Raw genomic sequence first — 20896 nt, forward strand, 5'->3', positions numbered from 1 at the left:
GATTACATTATTTAATTCTTGTCCTGTTCATTTTTATTGTTATTAATGGGATATTTGTAGTATAATCTATCATAAAAATGATGCAAAATATCTTTTTAATTCCTGTGCCATTTTCTTGTTGTCCATTAAGCATTTCCTCATCCAGCTTCTTTCATGTGTCAGTGTTCACTTTGACCCATCTATTACCTTTTATCAAGCTAAAGAAGCTCAGTGGTTATGTGGACTACTTTGCTGAATTCTGAATTTATTCCAATCTTTGGGTATGCTACTAACATTTAGCACATTATATGTTTTCTTTTTCAGCCTAATACCCTACTTATCATCCATGACTAATCATAGTTTCTTCATCCTCCCCATAAATCCTTCCTATTCATTGGGATATATTTTGAAGAGTCATGTATTGCGTCATAACTCTCTGTCATTCTTTATCTGTTATCTTACCTGCTAATCTATTTATTCTGCCCAGTTCAGCCAACACTAGACTCATTCCTTTTAAATATCTTTATTTAATTTTAATGTGCCATAAATTCATCCATTTTGTTGCACTTGTTGTGTATATTTAAATGAAGAAGCCTGAATTTTGTCTTTGTTCCATTTGTATCCTGCCCTGACTCTAAATGGAGATATAGTCAATATGTTTCTATGCTCTGTTCAATACCCATATCACATCCCTGCATTATCATCTTGCCTTCTCCCTCTCATACCTTATTTTGGTGAAATCTTTCTTTTAGTTTATATTTACGTAGTGATACAGTGCAGACTAAGCTCTTCCAGCCCATTGAAGTTGAGTTTGTTGTCATATGCACAAGTGCAATGAAAAACTTACTTGCAGCAACATCACAAACATATATAAGCGGACAATCATAAATTAAAAATAAATTATTCAGAAACTTTACAAAAAGATAAATTAGAATGAAAAAAAGGAAGTCTATTTTAGTGCAAGTGGTCACATTGTTGCTAAATTATAGTGATTAATGTATTGCCAGTTGGTTCAAGAACAGAATGGTTGAAGGGAAATGCCTGTTTTTGAGCCTGGTGGTGTGGCATTTCGTTCTATACCTCCTGACCAATGGTAGCTGTGAAAGCTGTAGTTATTCTGTTCATTAGAACACTGGTCCCAGCTCAACAGAAGAGCAGGACATCACAATAAAATAGCTCCCTCTTTCCCTGACACAGATGCTAAGTTCAGTCCAATTTTGCTAAAAAATAATTGAGCTACACATCCAATTGACCATTTGACCCTGACATTGGTAATAAATGAGAGATTTCAGGTCTGCTTTTTAATTTGGATCTTAACTGTTCATATCCCTCTTCAGTCACAAGTATTTTGTTGGATCCTGCAAAGGACCATGATATCTGGATCTTTCACCCTTCCAGTTCCAAGGTCCTTGAGTTATAACAACTTAGAAGGTGGCAATTTGGACCATTATACACACACACACACACACACACACACGTGTGTGTGTGTGTGTGTGTGCTCACAAGGGAGCAATCCCATTTTTTTAACATTCCCCTTCTTATTTTGCATTATCCCTGCACACACGCTTCACGCTTCCTTATACACATGGCCCTCTTTGGGATGTGGAAGGAAATCTGAGCACCTAGAGGTAACCCACAGAGATGTGGACGACGTATATAAACTGCACACAGATTCCACCTGAGATTAGAATTGAACCTGGGCTATTGAAGCTGTGAGGCGGCAGCTCTACTTGTTCCCCCCTCATACTGTCTCAGCCCTGACAGCAGCATGGACTCTGGGTCTTGCAATCAGACCTGCAGAGAACGGTACTGCTCAATATTGAATATTCTTTCTTCGAGGTAATAGCAATGTTGATTTTGCAGAGGATCAGAACTCACAGAGAACCAGTCCAAACACACTGGAAAGGTGGAATCAGGCAATCACCTTCAAATTGCCAAAGCTGTGCCATTGGTAAGCAGGACTGGAAAATTAAAGTAATTCTGCTCTTCTGAGGTGCTGATATTGCATGAAAGTGGTAAGTACTGCACTCCGCTGACTAACTACTGACAGGAACAACCAAGGTAAAGGTCTGAAACCTATGAAACAAGTGTCGTCTTCAGATGAACCTCACCTCTCTTCACATATGAGATAAATGAATAACATAAAATATAAAGAAAAATATACATTTGTGAGATGATTTTCAGGGTGCTTTGTAGTCGATTGTATAGTGCATCACGTCAAGTCAAGTTTATTGTCATGTAACTATATACATTCATACCCTCAAATGATATGTTTCTCCAAACCTGGGTGTAAAGCACAGTAGTACACATAACACATGTACAATATACAATAATGCATGAACATAAGGATAAAATCTATAAACAAAGGAAAGTGCATGAATTAAATATTGTCAGATATAGAAACAGATTAACTGGTGACACTTTGTATGTGATGCAGCAGAGAGTTCAGAAGCCTAATGGCCTGAGGGAAAAAGTTGCTTTCCATCCTGACCACTCTTGTCTTTAAGCATTGGAGTCTGCTGCCTGATGGTAGAAAGTCAAAGAGGATGCTGGTTGGATGGGTGGGATCCTTAATAATACTAAGGGCCCTGTGTAGACAGTGCTTCTGGTAAATGTCCCCGCTATATGTTAGAGAGCCCTTTGATCCTCTCCCAGCCCTGATGTGAGATGTCTGGGGTACCTCTGGTGGTGCAGTGAATAGATCTGAGACCTTAAAGTTCTAGTGAACCGGGACTTCATCCTTACATTTCTCTATGGATTTTGGCTCATTTTCTCCGCAATTAAATAAAACGAAAGAAAAGCTAAATTGACGACCAGATCATCACCTGAAAGGTGAGCATGGCAATGGGATGCTGAATTAAAGTGACAGACAAGAGGACACTCAAGATTACCCCAGCAGAAAAATGCTGGTGCTCAGCAAACAAACCATCTACATTTATGGTTCCTCCTGTGTGGAGAAGAACAAATTATGAACATAGAAAGTAGTACACCAGATGAAGTACAAGTGAATCATTACTTCAGATGGAATCATTGCTTGTGTCTCGTGATGGTGGGAAGGGGGTGAAAAGGCAGGCGCTATGTATGGCATCTTCCCATGACAGTACCTTTTGGTGATGAGGGAAGAGCAGACCAAGGAGTCACAATGGGAGGTGCCCTTTCAAAAAGAAGGTAATATGTCAGGCAATGAAATCTTGTTGGAGTTGGCAGGGATTAGGAAGGATGATCTATTGAATGTGGATGTGGAAGGTCCGACGAACTCAATCCTTGCTTTGTCCGGGAAAAGGGCAAACTGATTCAGGCAGAAATGTCTTTTTTTTATTTCTGATTTTCTTAAATGACCAGATTATTTCCGTTAAATAAAAGTGAAGGATAGGAATCAAGGTTGCAGGCCTGAATGAGAACATCTTGCTTTTAAATTATTTCTTTGTAGTAATGCACGGATTTACGGACCTGGGGGTGTAACAACTCACTCCCAACAACAGAGCTTCGGGTCCTCCAGATTTTTCGGCTTTGACAAGCTGTCGGCGGTTCGGCTGCGCTCGGCCATTTCCGGAGGATCCCGAGCCGGAACGAGCGTGTCGAAGGGGGAGGGGAAGGACGGCCAACGACACGCGGCGCCATTTTGTGTGTTCCCTAACGGCGGCAGTTCGCTCACAAATCTTTGTTAATTCGGCAATGGACGGGTAAGCCTACTTAAAAAAAAAAGGCAGGGAAATGATTGCATGAAAATAGGAAGGCGAAGTCGCGGGTTGATCTAGAGTCATGCGTTCCGACTGAAGTAAATACTGAGGCAGGATGCGATGCGAAGCGTTTTCCAATACACGTCGTGGCGTCCTAAAGACTAGCGGTAGATGGGAGCTGTTATAATACAGCCCACTGGGGCTCGTCCGGGCTGTTTCCACGAGGAGCAAGATTCGGCTTCCTCGGACGGTTCAAATTAATTCTTGATAGTTGAAGAGGCATGTGGCTTTTGGGTGCTGTGTGTCGTTGTTGAGTCTGGGTTTATACCACAAAATTCGGGGAGGCCTTGCACATCCTTTCTGATCAATCCCTCATTCCATTCCTCCCTCCCCACTCCCTCTCTCCCTACTCCGCTCCTTCCTTCTTTCCATCCCTGCTCCGTTATTTCCTTCCTTCCTTCCATCCCTGCTCCGTTATTTCCTTCCTTCCATCCCTGCTCCGCTCCCTCCCTTCCTCCTTCACCCCTCCTCCTCACCCCAGTCCCCCTCCCTCCTGTCACTCCCCCTCATCCCCGTCACTCCCCTCCCCTGCACCCCACCCATTCCTCCATCCCTGCTTCCATCCCTCCACTCCCCCACCCCCTCCCTTTTTCTGCCCATCACTACCCCCTCTTCTCCTTCCATCACTGCCCTGACCCCTTCCATCACACCGTCCCCTCCCCACTCTGCCCTGTCCTGTCTCCGCCCCCCATCCCAACTCCTTGCCTCCCTCACCCGTCCCGACCCCCACCCCCTGTTCCATGGCTCCCCTGACCCAACCCCTCGTCCTATCCTGTCCCCCCCCACCGCCCTGCCTCCCCCACATCCCCATCTCCCCTCCCTCCCTCACATCCCATCCTTGGCTCATCTCTGTTTCCACCCCTCCCCCCCACGTCCCGTCTCACATCCCTCCTCTCCCCCCCCCTCCCCCACGGCCTCAAATACACTTGCTGTCTCTGTACCTCTTCTCAAACCATTATTCTATCTGCCGTGGCTGGATATTATTTTCACCCAACCTGCCCAGTCGCTTGCTGCTCTGGCTCTCTTCTACCCCTAAGAATCCTTTTTCTATGTCCAAATAAAGTTTTGCTTCTCTATGACTTGTTCCTTTACTGCTTCTCTTTGTAGCACTGTAAAATAAAGTACTATAATGAGGTATGTGAAGAATGCCAGACAGATAAATGCAGTCACATCAGCGGTGGTATTAAGACAAAGTTTGTGTTTAGCAAAGGTAGCATGTTGAAAATTCATGTCATGCCTGTTTAAATGAACCATATAGTTGTTGCAGCTGGTGATTTATGTGGTGGCAACAAGTTCAAGTACTTTAGATGATAGCTTTCTTATCTTTTTTTTGTAGCATTCTCACTGATGTTGCAGTTGGCATAAAGGTAGGTGTGGCTGATTTTGTTTTCCTTACTCTCATCACAAGAAGAAAAATGATAGAAAACCAAGTTGGCTTGCTAGTTCTGTTGCGTACATTGAGTATGCGCACATTCGCATTTAGACTAGCTCAGCTGTAGTGGCCATGAGGTACTCAACCTTCAAGTTCACTGCTCTGCAGTTTTGGGTCAGTTAAGATGTTAAAACAATGCATTGTTCTGTTAAATCAGAGTGCTTACATTGACTAATTTAATATTAGTCAATATAAGCTTACTTTTACAGTAAGCTTTGTGTTTAAGTGCATGAACTTAATATTTTTGCTTGAGCTGTGGACATACAAATATGAAACCATTTGAACATGCAATTCAAATTAATATCTATTCTAGATGCATTGTATATCATGTCCAATTTAATGTATTATTAGCCACAATTATTTTGTTACATTTATAATAAGAGGATATATGGAATAATTTAATTGGGTTACTTGAGTTCCTTTCTTTGCGACTGCTTGTGAGTTTCAAGGAGTATAATTTATACATTTTTGTTAATAAATGTGATTTGAATCTGAATTATAATGATTGTCCCAGTTTATTAAATAAGAACCTGCCAATTCGCCTCTTTCCCAAGGCATCAACACTTTTTGAAACAGAAATCCTTGAGATTATTAGATTAGTTTCCTTAGATTATTTTTCACTTTAAATTTTGGTTCTTGTATGCATTGCCAGTTTGATCAGTTGTGCTGTTTCCTCCAGTAAAAGCTTTCAAAACTTCTGATCACTTATCAAATCTTTCAACATTTGGTTAATATTAACAATGGTCCTATATCCTGTAAAACCAGTGAATCTTATCACCCTCTTCAAGGCCTTGATGACCTTATAGATTTCCCATAGTTGCCTGTTTAAGAAAGGTTTCAAATTCCTTTGTTTTTTTATTCTTCATCAGTGAAGCCATGTCCCACAAAACTTTTAACCAGCATTCTCAGTTTTTGTCAGTTTCAGAGATCATGGCTCAGCAACCCTTCTACTCTGGCTAATTATCCTTTTAAAATTGCAGTCAGCTTTGAGGGAGTAGTGTGACTGAATACAATATAGAACTTTGTATCAAAAAGCCTTACTTTATCCATTTCTAATGCTACTTTAAAGCATTATTATAAAAATCTTGTTTCCATTTCATACAATACTCAAAAAATGGAAATATATGTGATAATGGGCGCAAAGAAGTGACTTGCAAATAGATGGAGCAATAAAGTAGATACATGTGGCCCCTGCTTTTCGAACGTTCGATTTACGACAACTCGCTGTTATGAAAGACTTACATTAGTACCTGTTTTTGCTAACCAAGGAGGATTTTTGCTTTTACGAAAATAAAATGCCCACTTTATACGTGTGTTTACCCCAAGAAAGACTACAATGACCGTGAAGCCTTGTGGGGGCAATTGTTTGTGCATGCATGTATGTACATACACATATACGTACGTATGCATGTACGTGCCGATTTTTTTTCTCCAAATCAATTTTGGTTCGCTGCTTTCCTGAGTTTGATAAGTGAAACTACACTGTACCTACAGTATTTCTACTTTATGTAAGGTGTAAATTTATTATATCATTCCTGCTTTTACTATATGTTAGTGTTATTTTAGGTTTTATGTGTTATTTGCTTTGATTTGGTAGGTTTTTGGGTCTGGGAACGCTCAAAAAAATTTTCCCATATAAATTAATGGTAATTCTTTAATTGATCAAATGACATTAATATACCTCCTTCAAAACAATCCCCTATATATCTAATCCCTTTTTGAAACCAATTATATAAAAGTTGATTATCCATTGTAAAAGGAATAAGTCTATTTTGAATTAAAGATCTCTTTGCTAATAAAGATTTCTTTGTCTCATCATCAACATTTATCTTATTCCATAAGTCAATCAGATGTTTTAATATAGGAGATTCTTTCTTTTCCCGTATCCATTTAGATTTCCATTTATATATAAAATCTTCTGGTGTGTTTTCTCCTATTTTATCTAGTTCTATTCTAATCCATGTCGGTCTATCTTTCTCAAAAAAAGATGCAATATAAAGTATCAAACAACACTCTTTTTTGTTACTTCCAATTAGGGGCTTATTTAAGAGAAAAGTTAGGTCAAACAATGTTATTTGCCGAAATCTAATGAAATAGAAACTTTAATTCAAAAAGGAAAAACTAAAAAATTTATTTCTTGTATGTATAGCTTGATTCAAAAACAGGCAATTAAACAAGGAATCCATAAGTCAAGACAAAAATGGGAAAGTGACTTGAATATTAAAATTGAAGAAACAAATTGGTCAAGACTATGTCTTGATAGTATGACAAATACAATAAATGTCCGGTTAAGATTAGTGCAATATAATTTTTTACATCAATTATATATTACACCACAAAAAATAAATAAATAAAATCCAAATTTATCTGATCAGAGTTTCCGATGTAACCAAGAAATCGGTACTTTTTTACATTTTACTTGGTCTTGTTCTAAAATTCAACCTTTTTGGACAAATTTAAGAGTTTTATTGGAACACAACTTCCACATAATCCAATATTATTTTTATTAGGCGATATTGAAGGGATCAAATTGAAACCCAAATTGAATAAATATCAGAAAGAATTCATAAAAATTGCACTGGCAGTAGCCAAAAAGGCTATTGCAGTTACTTGGAAATCGGATTCATACTTAAGTATAGATCGTTGGAAGAATGATATTTCCAGCTGTATTCCACTTGAAAAAATTACTTAGAATTTAAGAGATAAATATGAAACATTTTTGAAAATTTGGCGCCCTTATTTACAAAAGACAGGATTAAATATATAGGTGCTCCGAAGATAAAATAATTGGTTATTTGGGGAAAGAAATAAATATATATACTAAAGTTATTACGAACTCCGTGGAGCATGTGGGGATCTTCCGATACCCAGGCACTCTTTCTTTCTTTTTTTTCTTTTTCTCTATAGGGATGTTAGGGGGGAGGGGGGAAGGGTATATATTTTTTTCTTTCTGTAATCATTTGAAAACTCAATAAAAAAAGTAAAAAAAAATTTAATGGTAATTGTTTCTTCGCTTTACGACATTTCGGATTACAAACAGTTTCATAGGAACGCTCTACTTCCGGATTACGGGGGAAACCTGTATAAGTAAATTTATTTGTGACTTAGACTTCAAAATATAGTATGTGCCTTGGATAAACCCTGGAGATCTACCAAGTATTGTAGTCAAAACTTAGATTATTGAACATTATAGCTCAGACAGGTCCTTTGACCCATGATTTAAAGGTTGTACCAGCCTTTTAACCTACTGTAAGATCAATCTAACCCTTCCTCCTAAGTAACACAATGTTTTGATCATCCATGTGCCTATCTAAGAGTTTCTTAAATACCTCTAATGTTTCAGCCTCTATGACCACCCTGATAAGGCATTCCATGCACCTACCATTCTCTGTAAAGAACTTAGCTCTGACTTCACTCCAATCACCCTAAAACTATGCCCCTTTTATTAGCCATTTCCACCCTGGGAAAGTCTCTGGCTATCCCCTCTATGCCTCTTATCATTTTGTACATCTCTGAATCTCCTCTCATTCTTCTCTCCAAAGAGAAAAGCCCTAGCTTGCTTAACTTATTTTCATAAAACATGCCCTCCAGTCCAGGCAGCATCCTGGTAAGTCTCCTCTGCACCCTCTCTAAAGAGGGTAAGTTCTTCCTATAATGAGGTGACCAGAACTGAATACAGTAGTGCAGGTGTAGTCTGACCATAGTTTCCTAGGGCTGCAACATTATTTCATGGCTCTTGAACTTCAAGGGATCTATGGATGTGTATCCCACAATCTCTCTGTTCCTCCACGTTGCTAAGAATCCTTAAAAAGATGGTGACAAGATAAAACTGTGTTGTCAAAGGCAAAATTGGGGCAATTTTAAGATTACATGTGAAAGTAAAACACCTGCCTAAGTCTCTCAGCCAAATGTTTAGATCTGTGAATTTACGAAATAAATAATTGATATTGATTTTTTAAATATAGAAACAAATGATCTTGGGGTTATTTGCATTGTGGCCTCTCAGTGAAATTTAGAATTCCAAGAATGTAATTAATATCTGATTCTGTACTTTATCTTGTTCTGTTGTGCTGCAGCATATTGTGTTGCCAACAAGCAAAACTATGAGAACCATTTGTTTTTGTGCACAAATCTAAGCTACCTTACTTACCATATTGGAGTAAAGTTAGAGCTGTGTGAGAACAAAATGGTAAACACTCTTCAATGCTCCATAATTTTTTCTTCCTACTTGATCAGTTAGTGGGAATGAGACCAAACTTTGATTCCAGTTGGGTTGCAGTAGAATGATGCTAGTCAATATGCAGGGGAATTTGGCATAGTGAATAACACATTGATAATGTTGTCTAACACATTGAAAGATTCCTTATTTTATTTGGATAGTTTGTGGTTTAATTTTCAGGATTAAAATGTGATAAATTTACCACTGTGTTTTTCTTTAATTTTAAGAATTTATTATATCTGTGTAGAATATTGTGAGCAATTTGCAGATCTTTTCAGTTCTTCAAATGTGCTTTTGTGATTTAGTATTTATTTTTGGTATTCAATAGTACAAGCCTTAAATATATAATTATTTCCTTTTATTCCTAGCTTTTACAGAGAATTTTAAATTCTCATGGATTAATTTCTCAAATTGCATAGGGTAGATCTCATCTCCTTTGACATTTGTATGACTTCTAAGCTGGTGGGAAGGGGGGAGAGCACGATTTCAGTGCTGTACTATGGTGTTGGTATTTTAGATGGGGTATTCAGGTATTGCCTAGTGCAAAAGCTCCTTCCTATTAATTGAATTGGTACTAGTTTTACATTAAAAGAGCTTTTCTTTCAATATACTGGTTCGTGTCAATCTCAATTAGATTTGCTTCTTAAATAAATCAGTCATAACATTGCTATTTGTATGAAAATCACTAAATTTAAAAATGAAGTCATAATCCATGCAATGTTGAGGAATATTCTGAAGATATGAAAGGTAGTATTTGAAAGCAGGTGATTAATTATCTGCTTGGAAATAACAGTGCTTCATTTCAGGTTCACTTCACTGCAGATTTTGCTTCTTTATTTACATAGAATATGTTCTGAAATGTCAAGATTTTTCACCAAGTTTGTTTACCTAGGTGCTGATCATAAGAGCGTTGTTTTATATTGATGTCAAAGCAGATTGTTTTGGATAATTCTTTGAAACACAACAGTATGCTCTTTGGATGATTGTGCATAACTTTTCAAGTCTAATCTTTGTATGGGCTTTTTCCAGAAAGTGAATCCAATTACTTTACTTGTCTAGTTCATTCTCAGCTATATTCTAGTGTTAAAAGAAAGACAGTTTTCCTCAGGCTATTGAATTAAGCTATTTGTGGGATACTATATTGAATATTGTGCGTTTAACATACAGGATAATTAATGCTACCCCAAAACATTAATTAGAAAAATAGCATTGCTGTGACAGGATGAGAAAACAGTAGCACTATGATGACTCATTGTTTTTAAAAAATCTTTATCATGATATTCTGAACTTATAAGTTTGGTTTAGATACTGTTGTTGGCCTTACTGCCTTTAGACTAAGGGCAAGGAACTTGGAATCTGTGTGGTTACAATGAGTATCCAGGGTATGGAAGAGGAAAGGACAGTCAGTCATGTCCAAGCAGTATATTAACATTTTCTTGACTAGCTGTGCACCATGTAATCAACGAAATTGAGCATTGTAGAACATTGGGAAGAAAAGACATTTGAGGAATGCATAAATGTGTTATCAAGACAACACAATTGGAGCTTCTTATTAATCAAAATACTAAGAAATTGACAAAGTAATATCAATATCTAATTTGTAAAGGATATAGTTTTGTTCTGAAATAAATAGATTAAGGCATTGTGACATAAAGCATTTATTAGATTGTCGGATGTGGTTTCTTGAAATTCCTGTATTTTTAACTTAAATTTTCTTTGTATACTCAGTTAAGCTTTCCAGTTCCATTTTCACTTTTATGTTGTGCCTATGCAATGAAATGAAGCTTTAGATGACTAAGGTTGGAATATTAAAATAATGGGTTTAAGTTGAGAATTTAAAGGTGTGCTACTATATTAATGAAATGCTGTCGTGCTTCTCATTTGGCAAGAATGATGATTAATGCAACATTTATTTGAAAATGCATTCTTGTTTTTTTGAGGTGTATTCTGCAATGATTAGGGAGCATCATTCATAAGGGTTGATAAGTCCATGCCTACATGGTAGTAAACGAAAATTGATTTTTGTCTGAAGATTTTATTTTTTTAAACTTGGATCAAAGTTCAGCTCTGGAAATTTTTATTTTCCAGCTCCAGTGTGTAGATAATTATCTTCAACATCTTTCATGTTTTGGTTTCCTCTTTACTGACCATTACAAAGCTACAATTGAACATTTAGTTAAATGTCTTACTGCACCATCTTTTTATCGTAATGCTAAAGTCTATATTTTAAAACTACATTTTCTTTATAATTTTATTATGGGATTAAACAAATGGAAATTTTAATAAAGGATTTTCAAGTCAGATAATGTTTTTATTGAAGTGTTTCATGTCTGATTTCAGTGAAATATTGGCATTTGGTTATCCAGTTTGCGGAACCTCTTCAAGGTGCTTAGATTTTCACTTGGATTTTACTTTTATAACTGAAAGTAACTTAGCTTTTACTTTGCATATTCCCACGAATTAAGATAGTGTGTTTTGTTTTGAAATACAATGTTGTAACTACTGTGAATATTTTGTAGGTCAGGCAGCCTTTATGGAGGGAGACATTTAACATTTCAGATTATTGTCTTTTGACATGAACTGGTAGCTCTAGGTCAATCTTGCAGCATAGTTAGAAGGTGATATTGACCCTCCATGTCATGTCATTTTAATTTTCCATCCTATTCTAATTTTGACCTCTATAGTTCACCTACAATTTACAAAAAAGCTCTTTTGTTCAAGCAAAAGGCACAGTTACTCATCTGGCAACTTAGCACATTGCAGTGTTTGGGGCTCAGCATTAATTTGAACCATTTCATGTAATCAGTCATTTGAGTCCATTGTCTCCAATTTCAGGTTTTCTCCCTCTCTTTAGTATTTCAGATTCCATATAGATCTCCCAGTTAGCTCTTTGACACCTGTTAAAACCATTACTGCAACCACTTATTATTTATCAAGAAGGTAGAGTCAATGGAGGCAGAGGAGCACCTACAGACTGCTTTGAATTGGTGAACTGGACAATATTCAGGAATCTGTCTTCAGATTTAAATGAATGTGCCACAATTGTCACTAACTTCATCAAGACCTGTGTGAATGAGTGTGTGCCTTTGAGAACATACCAGACATATGCAAACCAAAAGCTGTGGATGAATCAAGAAATTTGGAGTCTGCTGAGGGCTAGATCTGTCACATTCAAGACCAGTGATCCAGAACTTAACAAGATATCCACGTATGACCTACAGAAAACTATTTTAAGAGCGAGACAAACAAATTCCGATGGAATCGGATGCAGTATTTGCAGCCCATTGCTTCCTGTAAGAAAAAACATAAACATCATGAATGGCTGCAATGCTTCACTTCCAGATGAGCTCAACACTTTTATGCATGCTTTGAAAAGGAGTCTAAAACTACATGTGCAGCATCTGGTGACGCTGTGATCTCTGTCTCGGAGGCCGATGTCAGAACATCTTTCAAGAGGGTGAACCCTCACAAGGAATGAGATTCTGGTGGTGTAGCTGGTAGGGCACTGAAAAATTGTGCCAGCAAGAGTGTCAAGGACATCTTCAGTCTCTTGCTGCTGTAGGCGGAGGTTTCCACCTGCTTCAAAAGGGTGACAATCATATCAATGCCAAAGAAGAGCAGTGTGAGCTGTCTCAGCAACTATCACCCAGTTGCACTCATATCTACTATTGATGAAATGCTTTGGATGTTTGTCATAGCCATAATCAACTCCTGCCTAAGCAAGGACTGGAGCCTGCTGCAATATACCTATCGCCACAATAAGTTAACAGCTGATGCAACTCTCACTGGCTTTCCACTAGGCCTTGGATCACCTGGACAATAGCACTACCTACATCAGGCTGCTGTTTATTGATTATAACTCAATGTTTAACACATACCATCAATTCTATCAACAAGCTCCAAAACCTGGGCCTCTGCACCTCTGTCTGCAATTGGATTCTTGACTTCCTCAATGGATTTTCCCACAGTCAGTGGATCGTAACATTCCCTCCTCATTGACAGTACTGCGAACCACAAGGATGTGTGCTTAGCCCATTGCTCTACTCTCCCTACATCCATGACTGAGTGGTGGCACTACTCAAATTGCAATAACTATCGTTTGCAGAATTTCAGATGGTGTTGAGGAGGTGTAAAGGAGTGAGATAGATCAGTTGGTTGAGTCAGCATTGGTAAGACCAAGGTATTGATTGGGGACTTCAGAAAGGGGAAGTTGAGGGAACTCACTCCAGTCCTCATTGAGGGTTCAGCAGTGGAAAGGGTGAGCAGTTTCAAGTTCCTGGATGTTAACATCTCTAAGGATCTAGCTCAGGCCCAACATATTTATGCAATTACAAAGAAGGTGTGACAGTGGCTATATTTCAGATTTCATGTGTTTATTTTTATTGTAATTTACTGCTGCTGCTGAACAATAAAATTCATGACATATGCCAGTGATATTAAACATGATTATGTTTAAGTTTTTATCTCCAGGCTTTCAGTATATCACAGGTCTTCCTATTTCTTATCTCTGTACCCCACCACCCTTGTCCCTTGTAATTTACAAACATCGATTCCTAACTGTTCTCATTTCTGAGAGAAAATCACTGCATTGTTAACTGCATTTCTGCACAGAAGTTACTTCTCATGCTGAATGTTTCCAGTATTTTCTGCTTCTGTTCTTGATTTTCATCATCCAAGAATATTTGTTTCTGGATTTATCCTTTTAAATTGTCCTGATGATACATAACTGTGCAGCCTTGATTTGTTATACAGCCTAGTTCTTTTCAAAAATAGCATGAGCTTTTCTTGTATGCACTGATGTGCAATAGATCAGTAACTCCTTTATAGTGATGTTAGTAAACCTTTTGCACAATGTAGCCTTTTCCATAATTTGAGTTGAGTATTCTTCTTAGTGTTTTATAAATCAATTTTAATCTTTTAATGAAAATCAAAAAATGCATGAGAGGGCCCTATAGAGATAAAAGCAAAATGTGGCCCTGCAGATCATTGGGAAGTACAGGTCTCCTCTTGTTAGGGAACATTTGCTTAACATATTTTTGTAATAATGAAATGTTTCATTTAATTTGATTTGCTCTTTAATGAAGATGTCTGCTTCAACAAATGGTGAGAAGAATGGTTGTAGTGTCATAGAGTACCACAGCATTAAAAACGGGCCTTTTCAACCCATTGAGTCCATGTGGACTTCAACTTCTGCCTAGTTCCATGAACTTGCACGCAGACTATATCCCATCAGGCCCCTCTCATCCACATATCCTATCCAAATTTTTCTTAAATCTTGCATTTGAACCTGCATCTATGACCTGTCTGGCAGTTCATTCTACAGTTGAACCACCCTCTGAGTGAAGAAGCTTCCACTAAGATTCCTCTTAAATATTTCACCATTTTCCTTAAACCTTTGAGTTCTAGTTCTAGTCTCACCCAACCTGAGGGAGTCAAAAGCCTGTACCCTATCTATGCCTCTCATAATTTTGTACACCTTTAAAATCTTCCCTCATTCTTCAGTGCTCCAGGGAATAAAGTCTTAACCTATTCACCTTTCCTTATAGCTCAGATCCTCAAGTCCCAGCAACCTCCTTGTAAATTTTTCTCTCCATTCCTTCAAGCTAATTGATATCTCCTGCAGCTAGGTGACTAGAACTGTACACAATATTGTAAGCTTCGCCTCACCAATGTCTTATACAACTTCAACATAACATCCCAACTCCAATACTCAGTGCTCTGATTTTAAAGTTTAAAGTAAATTTATTATCAAAGTATATGCATGTCACTGTATACAACCTTGAGATTCATTTTGGGTATAGTCAATAAATTGAATAAGCATAATAGAATCAATATAGGGAAGTTAGGGGGGAGGGGTTAAGGGGAGGGGGGAAGGGACACATTTTTTTCTACACTTGTAATCATTTAAAAATGCAATTAAATAAAATTTAAAAAAAAAGACTGCATCAGCAGGGTGGTCAAAAAAACAACAAACTGCAAATACAAAAAGAGAGAGGAAAAAACCTTAATAATACATAAGCAATAAGTATTGGGTGTGGGAACCGTTTAGTGATGAAGCGAGTGAAGTTCTCCCCTCTGGTTCTGATGGTTGAGGGGGAATAACTGTTCTTGAACCAGGTGATGTGAGTCCTGAGGCTCTTATACTACCTTCCTGATGGCAGCAGTGAGAAGAGAGCATGACCTAGGTGGTGGGGGTCCTTGATGGATGCTGCCTTCCTGTGACAATGCTTTGTGTAGATATGCTCAGTAGTGGGGATGATTTTACACGCGATGAACTGGGCCATATTTACTACTTTTTGTAAGATTTTCCATTCAAGGGCATTGGTGTTTCCATACCAGGCTGTAATGCAGCCAGTCAGTATACTCTCCACCATTCATCTATATAAGTTTGTCAAAGCTTTAGATGTCATACTGAATTGTCGCAAATACCCAAGGAAGTAGGGTGCTGCCGTATTTTCTTCGTAATTGCATTTGCGTGCTGGGCTCAGAACACCGATGAATTTAAAGTTACTGACCCTCTCCACCTCTGATCCCTCAATGAGGACTGGATCTTGAATCTCTGGTTTCCTCCTCAAGTCAATAATCAGCTCCTTGGTCTTGTTGACATTGAGTAAGATGTTTTATGAAGGTCATCATGATAAGAGCTTACTCTATGACCCTATCTACCTAAGGTGCCACTTTCAAGGAATTACGGATTTGTATTTTATCACATACCTCAGAGCCCTACAATTCAAAGTGTAAGTATTACCTTGGTTTGTCTTCCTATGAAATTCCATCTGCGATTTTTCAGCCCATTTTTCCGACTGCAAGTTTCGATAGCCTGCCTCACTGTCCACTGCACCTGCCAATCTTGGTGTCATCGCAAATTTGCTAATTTAGTCTCCCAAATTATTATCTAATTCAAAATAAACAACAATGGACTCAGCACATCACTTGTTGCAGGCTTCCAGTCAGAGACACTCATCTACTCCCATTGTCTGGCTTCTACTAAGCCAGTGTTGATTTTTTCATCTTGAATGCCAAGTGATTTAACCTTCTGGACAAGCTTCCCTTGTGGGACTTTGTCAAAGGCCTTGTAAAAGTCCATGTAAACAACGTCTACTGTTATCAGCCTTCATGGTAACTGTCATGAAAACCTATGAGCTTGGTTTGATGTGACCTACCACACTAAAAGCTATGTTGACTATCTCTAATCAGGCTCTATCTATCCAGGTACTTAGAACACACTGTAGTAATTTATCCACGACTAAATTCAGGCGCACTGCCCTATAATTTCCCAGCTAATTCTTAGAGCCTTATTTGAACAAGTGAATAACATTGGCTAACTTCCAGCTGAAGCACCTCACCTGTGGCTAAGAACATTTTAAATATCTCTGGCAGGGCCTTTGCATTTTCTGTATGAGCCTCCCATAAGGTCCTTGGGGCAGCTTGTTTAACACTATCCACCTTAATTTGCCTCTAGTCACCTAGCACCTCCTCTTCTGTCATCAGGATACAGTCCATGACATCACTACTACACTTGATCAAATACTAATGTTACTGCTAATACTAAATAGAATCATAGTGAAGTACAACACAGAAACAGGCCCTTCGGCCCATTTAGTCCATACCAAAACCATTTAAACAGCCTACTCCCATTGAGCTGCACTGGGGCCATTGCTCTCCATTTGCCCACTATCCATGTACCTATCCAAGCTACTTTAAATGTTGAAACTGAGCTGCTCACTCCATACTCTCATGACCCTCAGAGTGAAGAAATTCTTAAACTTCTCACCTTTCACCCTTAAGACATGACCTCCTTTTGTAGTCCCAACCAACCTCAGTGGAAATAGCTTGCTTGCATTTACCTTATCTAAGCCCCTAATAATTTTTTATACCTCTATCAACTCCCCTCTCAATCTTCTGTGTTTTAAAGAATACAGTTCTAACCTATTGAACCTTGCTTTATGAGTCAGACCCTCCAGACCCAGTAACATCCTTGTGAATTTTCTCTGTACTCTTGCAACCTTATTTACATCTTTCCTGTAGGTAGGTGACCAAAACTGCACATAATACCCCAACTTAGGCCTCACCAACTTCTTATACAACTTCAACATAACATTCCATCTTCTGTACTCCATGCATTGATTAATGAAGGCTAAGTGCCAAAAGCTTTCTTTATGACCCTATCTACCTGTGATGCCACTTTCAACCATTACTCATAGATTAGAAAATACAGTCGGCCCTCCTTATCCGCGGGGGATTGGTTCCAAGACCCCCCCCGGCGGATACCAAAAAACTGTGGATGCTCAAGTTCCTTATTTAACCTGGTTCAGTGCTGTGGTCTTTAGGACCCAGTGGAACCCCAGACTTTATTTAACATGACTCAGTGTGGTGGATGTTAGGACCCGGCGGTGGAGCTCTGAATCCGCCATGTTTCTGGTTCACGAAAATAATCACGATTGAAAATAAGGTGAAACTAGTAAAGCGATCAGAAAGGGGTGAAACGCCATCGGTCATTAGAAAAGCATTAGACTGCAGTTGGTCAACGATTGGAACGATTTTAATGGAGCATGTGAAAGGCCCTGCCCCGATGAAAGCTACAATTATTACTAAGTAACGCAATGGTTTAATTATTGAAATATGTATGTTTCTTAAGTGTTTTATATGCATAGAAAGGTAAAATATGTACTATATACTAAGAAAAATGTTTGACTAACTGACGCTAAATAATACCAGATGGACCTGATCTGACTTAAAGATGGACTCAGGAATGGAACTCATTCATAACCCGGGGACTGCCTGTACTTTTAAGTCATTTCTAGATTACTTATAATACCTAATACAATGTAAATGCTATGTAAATAGTTGTTATACTGTATTGTTTAGGGAATAATGACAAGAAAAAATGGTCTGTACATGCTCAAACAATGAGTGCTGGAGAGAGAACTTCTGGGTTTTCCTGATCCGGTTGGTTGAATCCGTGAATAAGGAGGACCGACTTTAATATATATCAAAAAAGTGAGTTAGTGTTCAAGGGCTCAATGTCTATTGAGGAATTGGATTAGCATAGCTTTGTGCAGGAAAGGTCATGTCTTACAAACTTATTTGAATTTTTCTTTGAGGAGGTAGCTAGGATGATCTGCAAGCCCATTTTGCCCCACCTTTCCCATCTCCTCTCATGGTCCAGAAGATTAAGGTAATATGAGATCCATAGATTCTTGTGTTGTTGGTTTCAAAATTGACCTGACAGTAGATGGGTGAGGTGTTATTCTGACCTTCCACAAGAACTGGTGCTATGACGTTACTTTTTTTTTGATATATGTATATGTATGTTTTGGGGGAAACTGTAAGGTGGCTCATTAGGTTTGAAGATGACACAAAGGCAATAGGGTTGCAGGTAGTGAGGTGGGTTGTCAAAAGATGAAACAGGAGATAGACCAATTGAAAATGTGGAAATGACCCAAGGAGTTTAATCAAGTGTGAAGTGTTTCACTTTGGGAAGTCAATTTTAAGTAAATAATTTGGTAAATGATAGGTCCCTTAAAAGCATTGATATACAAAATGGTCTTGAGGTGCAAGTCTATTGCTCCTGAAAGTGCAACACTATGTAGTTAGGTGGTAAAGAGGCCAACTAACATGCTTGGTTTCATTGGTTAGCGTGTTTAAGTTGGGTAGTTGTATAAAACTACATTTAGGCCATATTTGAAGTACTCGTGCAGTTCTGGTTGCCACATTACAGGAAAGACGTGGAGGCTTTGTGAACGGTATAGAAGAGGTTCACCAGGATGTTGTCTAGATTATAGAATATTTCTTATAGAGTGTGCTGGACTGGATCGTATTCTCTGGGACATCGGAGTTTGAAGTTGACCTGATAGAATTATATACAATGATTAGAGGCTTGAGTAGGGTGATTGGCACTTTCTTTTCCCTCAGGGTGGAAATCTAAAATACTAGAGGGTATAGCTTTAAGATTAGAAGGAGAATATTTTAAAGGGATTTACATGGCAAGTTTTTTTGCAGAGTGATAGGTGCCTGGAGCAGGCTGCCTCGGAAGCGGTTTAAACAAATGTGATAGCAATATTTATGAGGCATTTAGACAGACTCCTGAACGAGCAGAGAATTGAGGGATATAGTCCATATGCAGGCAGATGTGCAGTTTAAATTGGCATTACATTAGGTATCGATGTTATGAGCTTAAGTGCCTATTTCTCTGCAGTGCTGTCTTCTATGTTGCCCCCTGTTAGCTGCACGTTGCTAAGACTGAGCATCTATATCTATTAGACAAAAGTTGCCAGCTGAAATGTTTGCCATTGATTGGAGCTAGCTTGTTTTTGCAAATATAATTTGCATTATCACCTCACTATCCTACAAGTCCAAACCAAAACCAACTGCCATATTGTTCAACTGGTCTACTTGTCTCTTCTACAATATACAATACTGTGCAAAAGTTTCAGGCACTGAATTTTTTATATAAATTTTGTTTTAAATTTTTTTTTGTCTACTGCATTAGTGTTAGTAGAAAATAGTAAATTTTAGATTTCCAAACATTAGTTTTCTAAAACAAACTAAAATGTTCCAGAGAACTTTTGTACTTCATCAAAGAAAGTTGCATACTAAGTAATAGACCAGCTTTCAAATAAAACTTGATTACTTTTTAGGCATATAGCCCAGTGCATGATTAAACTAAGATAACAAAAAGATGCAAATGAACATGAGCTGAATGAGCTAAACTGATTAACTGAAACAGAAATAGGTGTAGAAGGAATCAAACTGGGTGAAGGACAATCAAACTTGGTGAAGGGCAATCAAACTTGGTGAAGGTATGACAGATGTGACAGTTTAACCTTGAAATAATCAATTCTTACACCATGGCAAGAGTGAGCATATTAGCAAGACACGAGGTAGTCATCCTCCATCAGCAAAGTGTCTCTTAATCAGAAATTTTGTGTCAGACAAGAGTTTCAAGATGTGACGTCTAAGCTCTTGTGAAGCACAAAGCAACTGGCACGGTTGAGGTTCAGAACTGCAGTGATCAGCACAGAAACTGAGTTCAGTAGACGAGATAAATTAAATGATGGCCTTTCCAAATTGCAAGAGGTCCGGCATTGCTCTCAGCTCTGAACTCAGAAACCACAGGAACACAAGTACACCACTCTACAGTCTGGAGAAGTCTTGCCAGAAGTGTTGCTGCCAAAAAGCCATTGCTCCAAAGTGGAAATAAAACCTAGGGACTCTACACACAAAAACATAAGGACTGGAGTGCTGAACAATGACAGAAGGGTTCTGGACTGATGTAAAATTTGAAAATTTTGGCTCAAACAGGTGGCAGTTTGTCACCTTGGATGAGTGTCTGCAGTCAACAGTAAAGCATAGCAGAGGTTCTATGCAGGTTTGGAGCTGCATTTCTGAGTTGGTGGTTTGGTCAGAAATAATGAAATCCTCAATGTTGAGAAGTACAAGCAGATTCTCAACCATCACGCAATACCATCAGAAAGGCTAATGAAGTGCCAATTTCATTCTGTAGTAGGACAATGGCCCCAAACA

General features: G+C 38.3%; 1 protein-coding gene across 3 annotated transcripts in view; it reads left to right on the top strand.

The window, feature by feature from the left end:
• The first annotated feature begins 3564 nt into the window (after window positions 1-3564).
• ptbp2b (polypyrimidine tract binding protein 2b) overlaps window positions 3565-20896 on the top strand; it is a 70243-nt gene continuing 52911 nt past the window's right edge. For 2 of the 3 annotated variants that reach the window (XM_073062738.1, XM_073062739.1), the window contains exons 1-2: window positions 3565-3662; window positions 5056-5086. In XM_073062738.1, coding sequence (XP_072918839.1) covers window positions 3655-3662; window positions 5056-5086 — 39 coding nt within the window. In that variant the 5' untranslated portion in view covers window positions 3565-3654. The remainder of the gene's footprint in view (window positions 3663-5055; window positions 5087-20896) is intronic. The other variant, XM_073062740.1, reaches the window with a different exon arrangement.

Source organism: Hemitrygon akajei, chromosome 12 (assembly GCF_048418815.1).
Source record: "Hemitrygon akajei chromosome 12, sHemAka1.3, whole genome shotgun sequence".
In the NCBI taxonomy this organism is placed as follows: Eukaryota; Metazoa; Chordata; class Chondrichthyes; order Myliobatiformes; family Dasyatidae; genus Hemitrygon; species Hemitrygon akajei.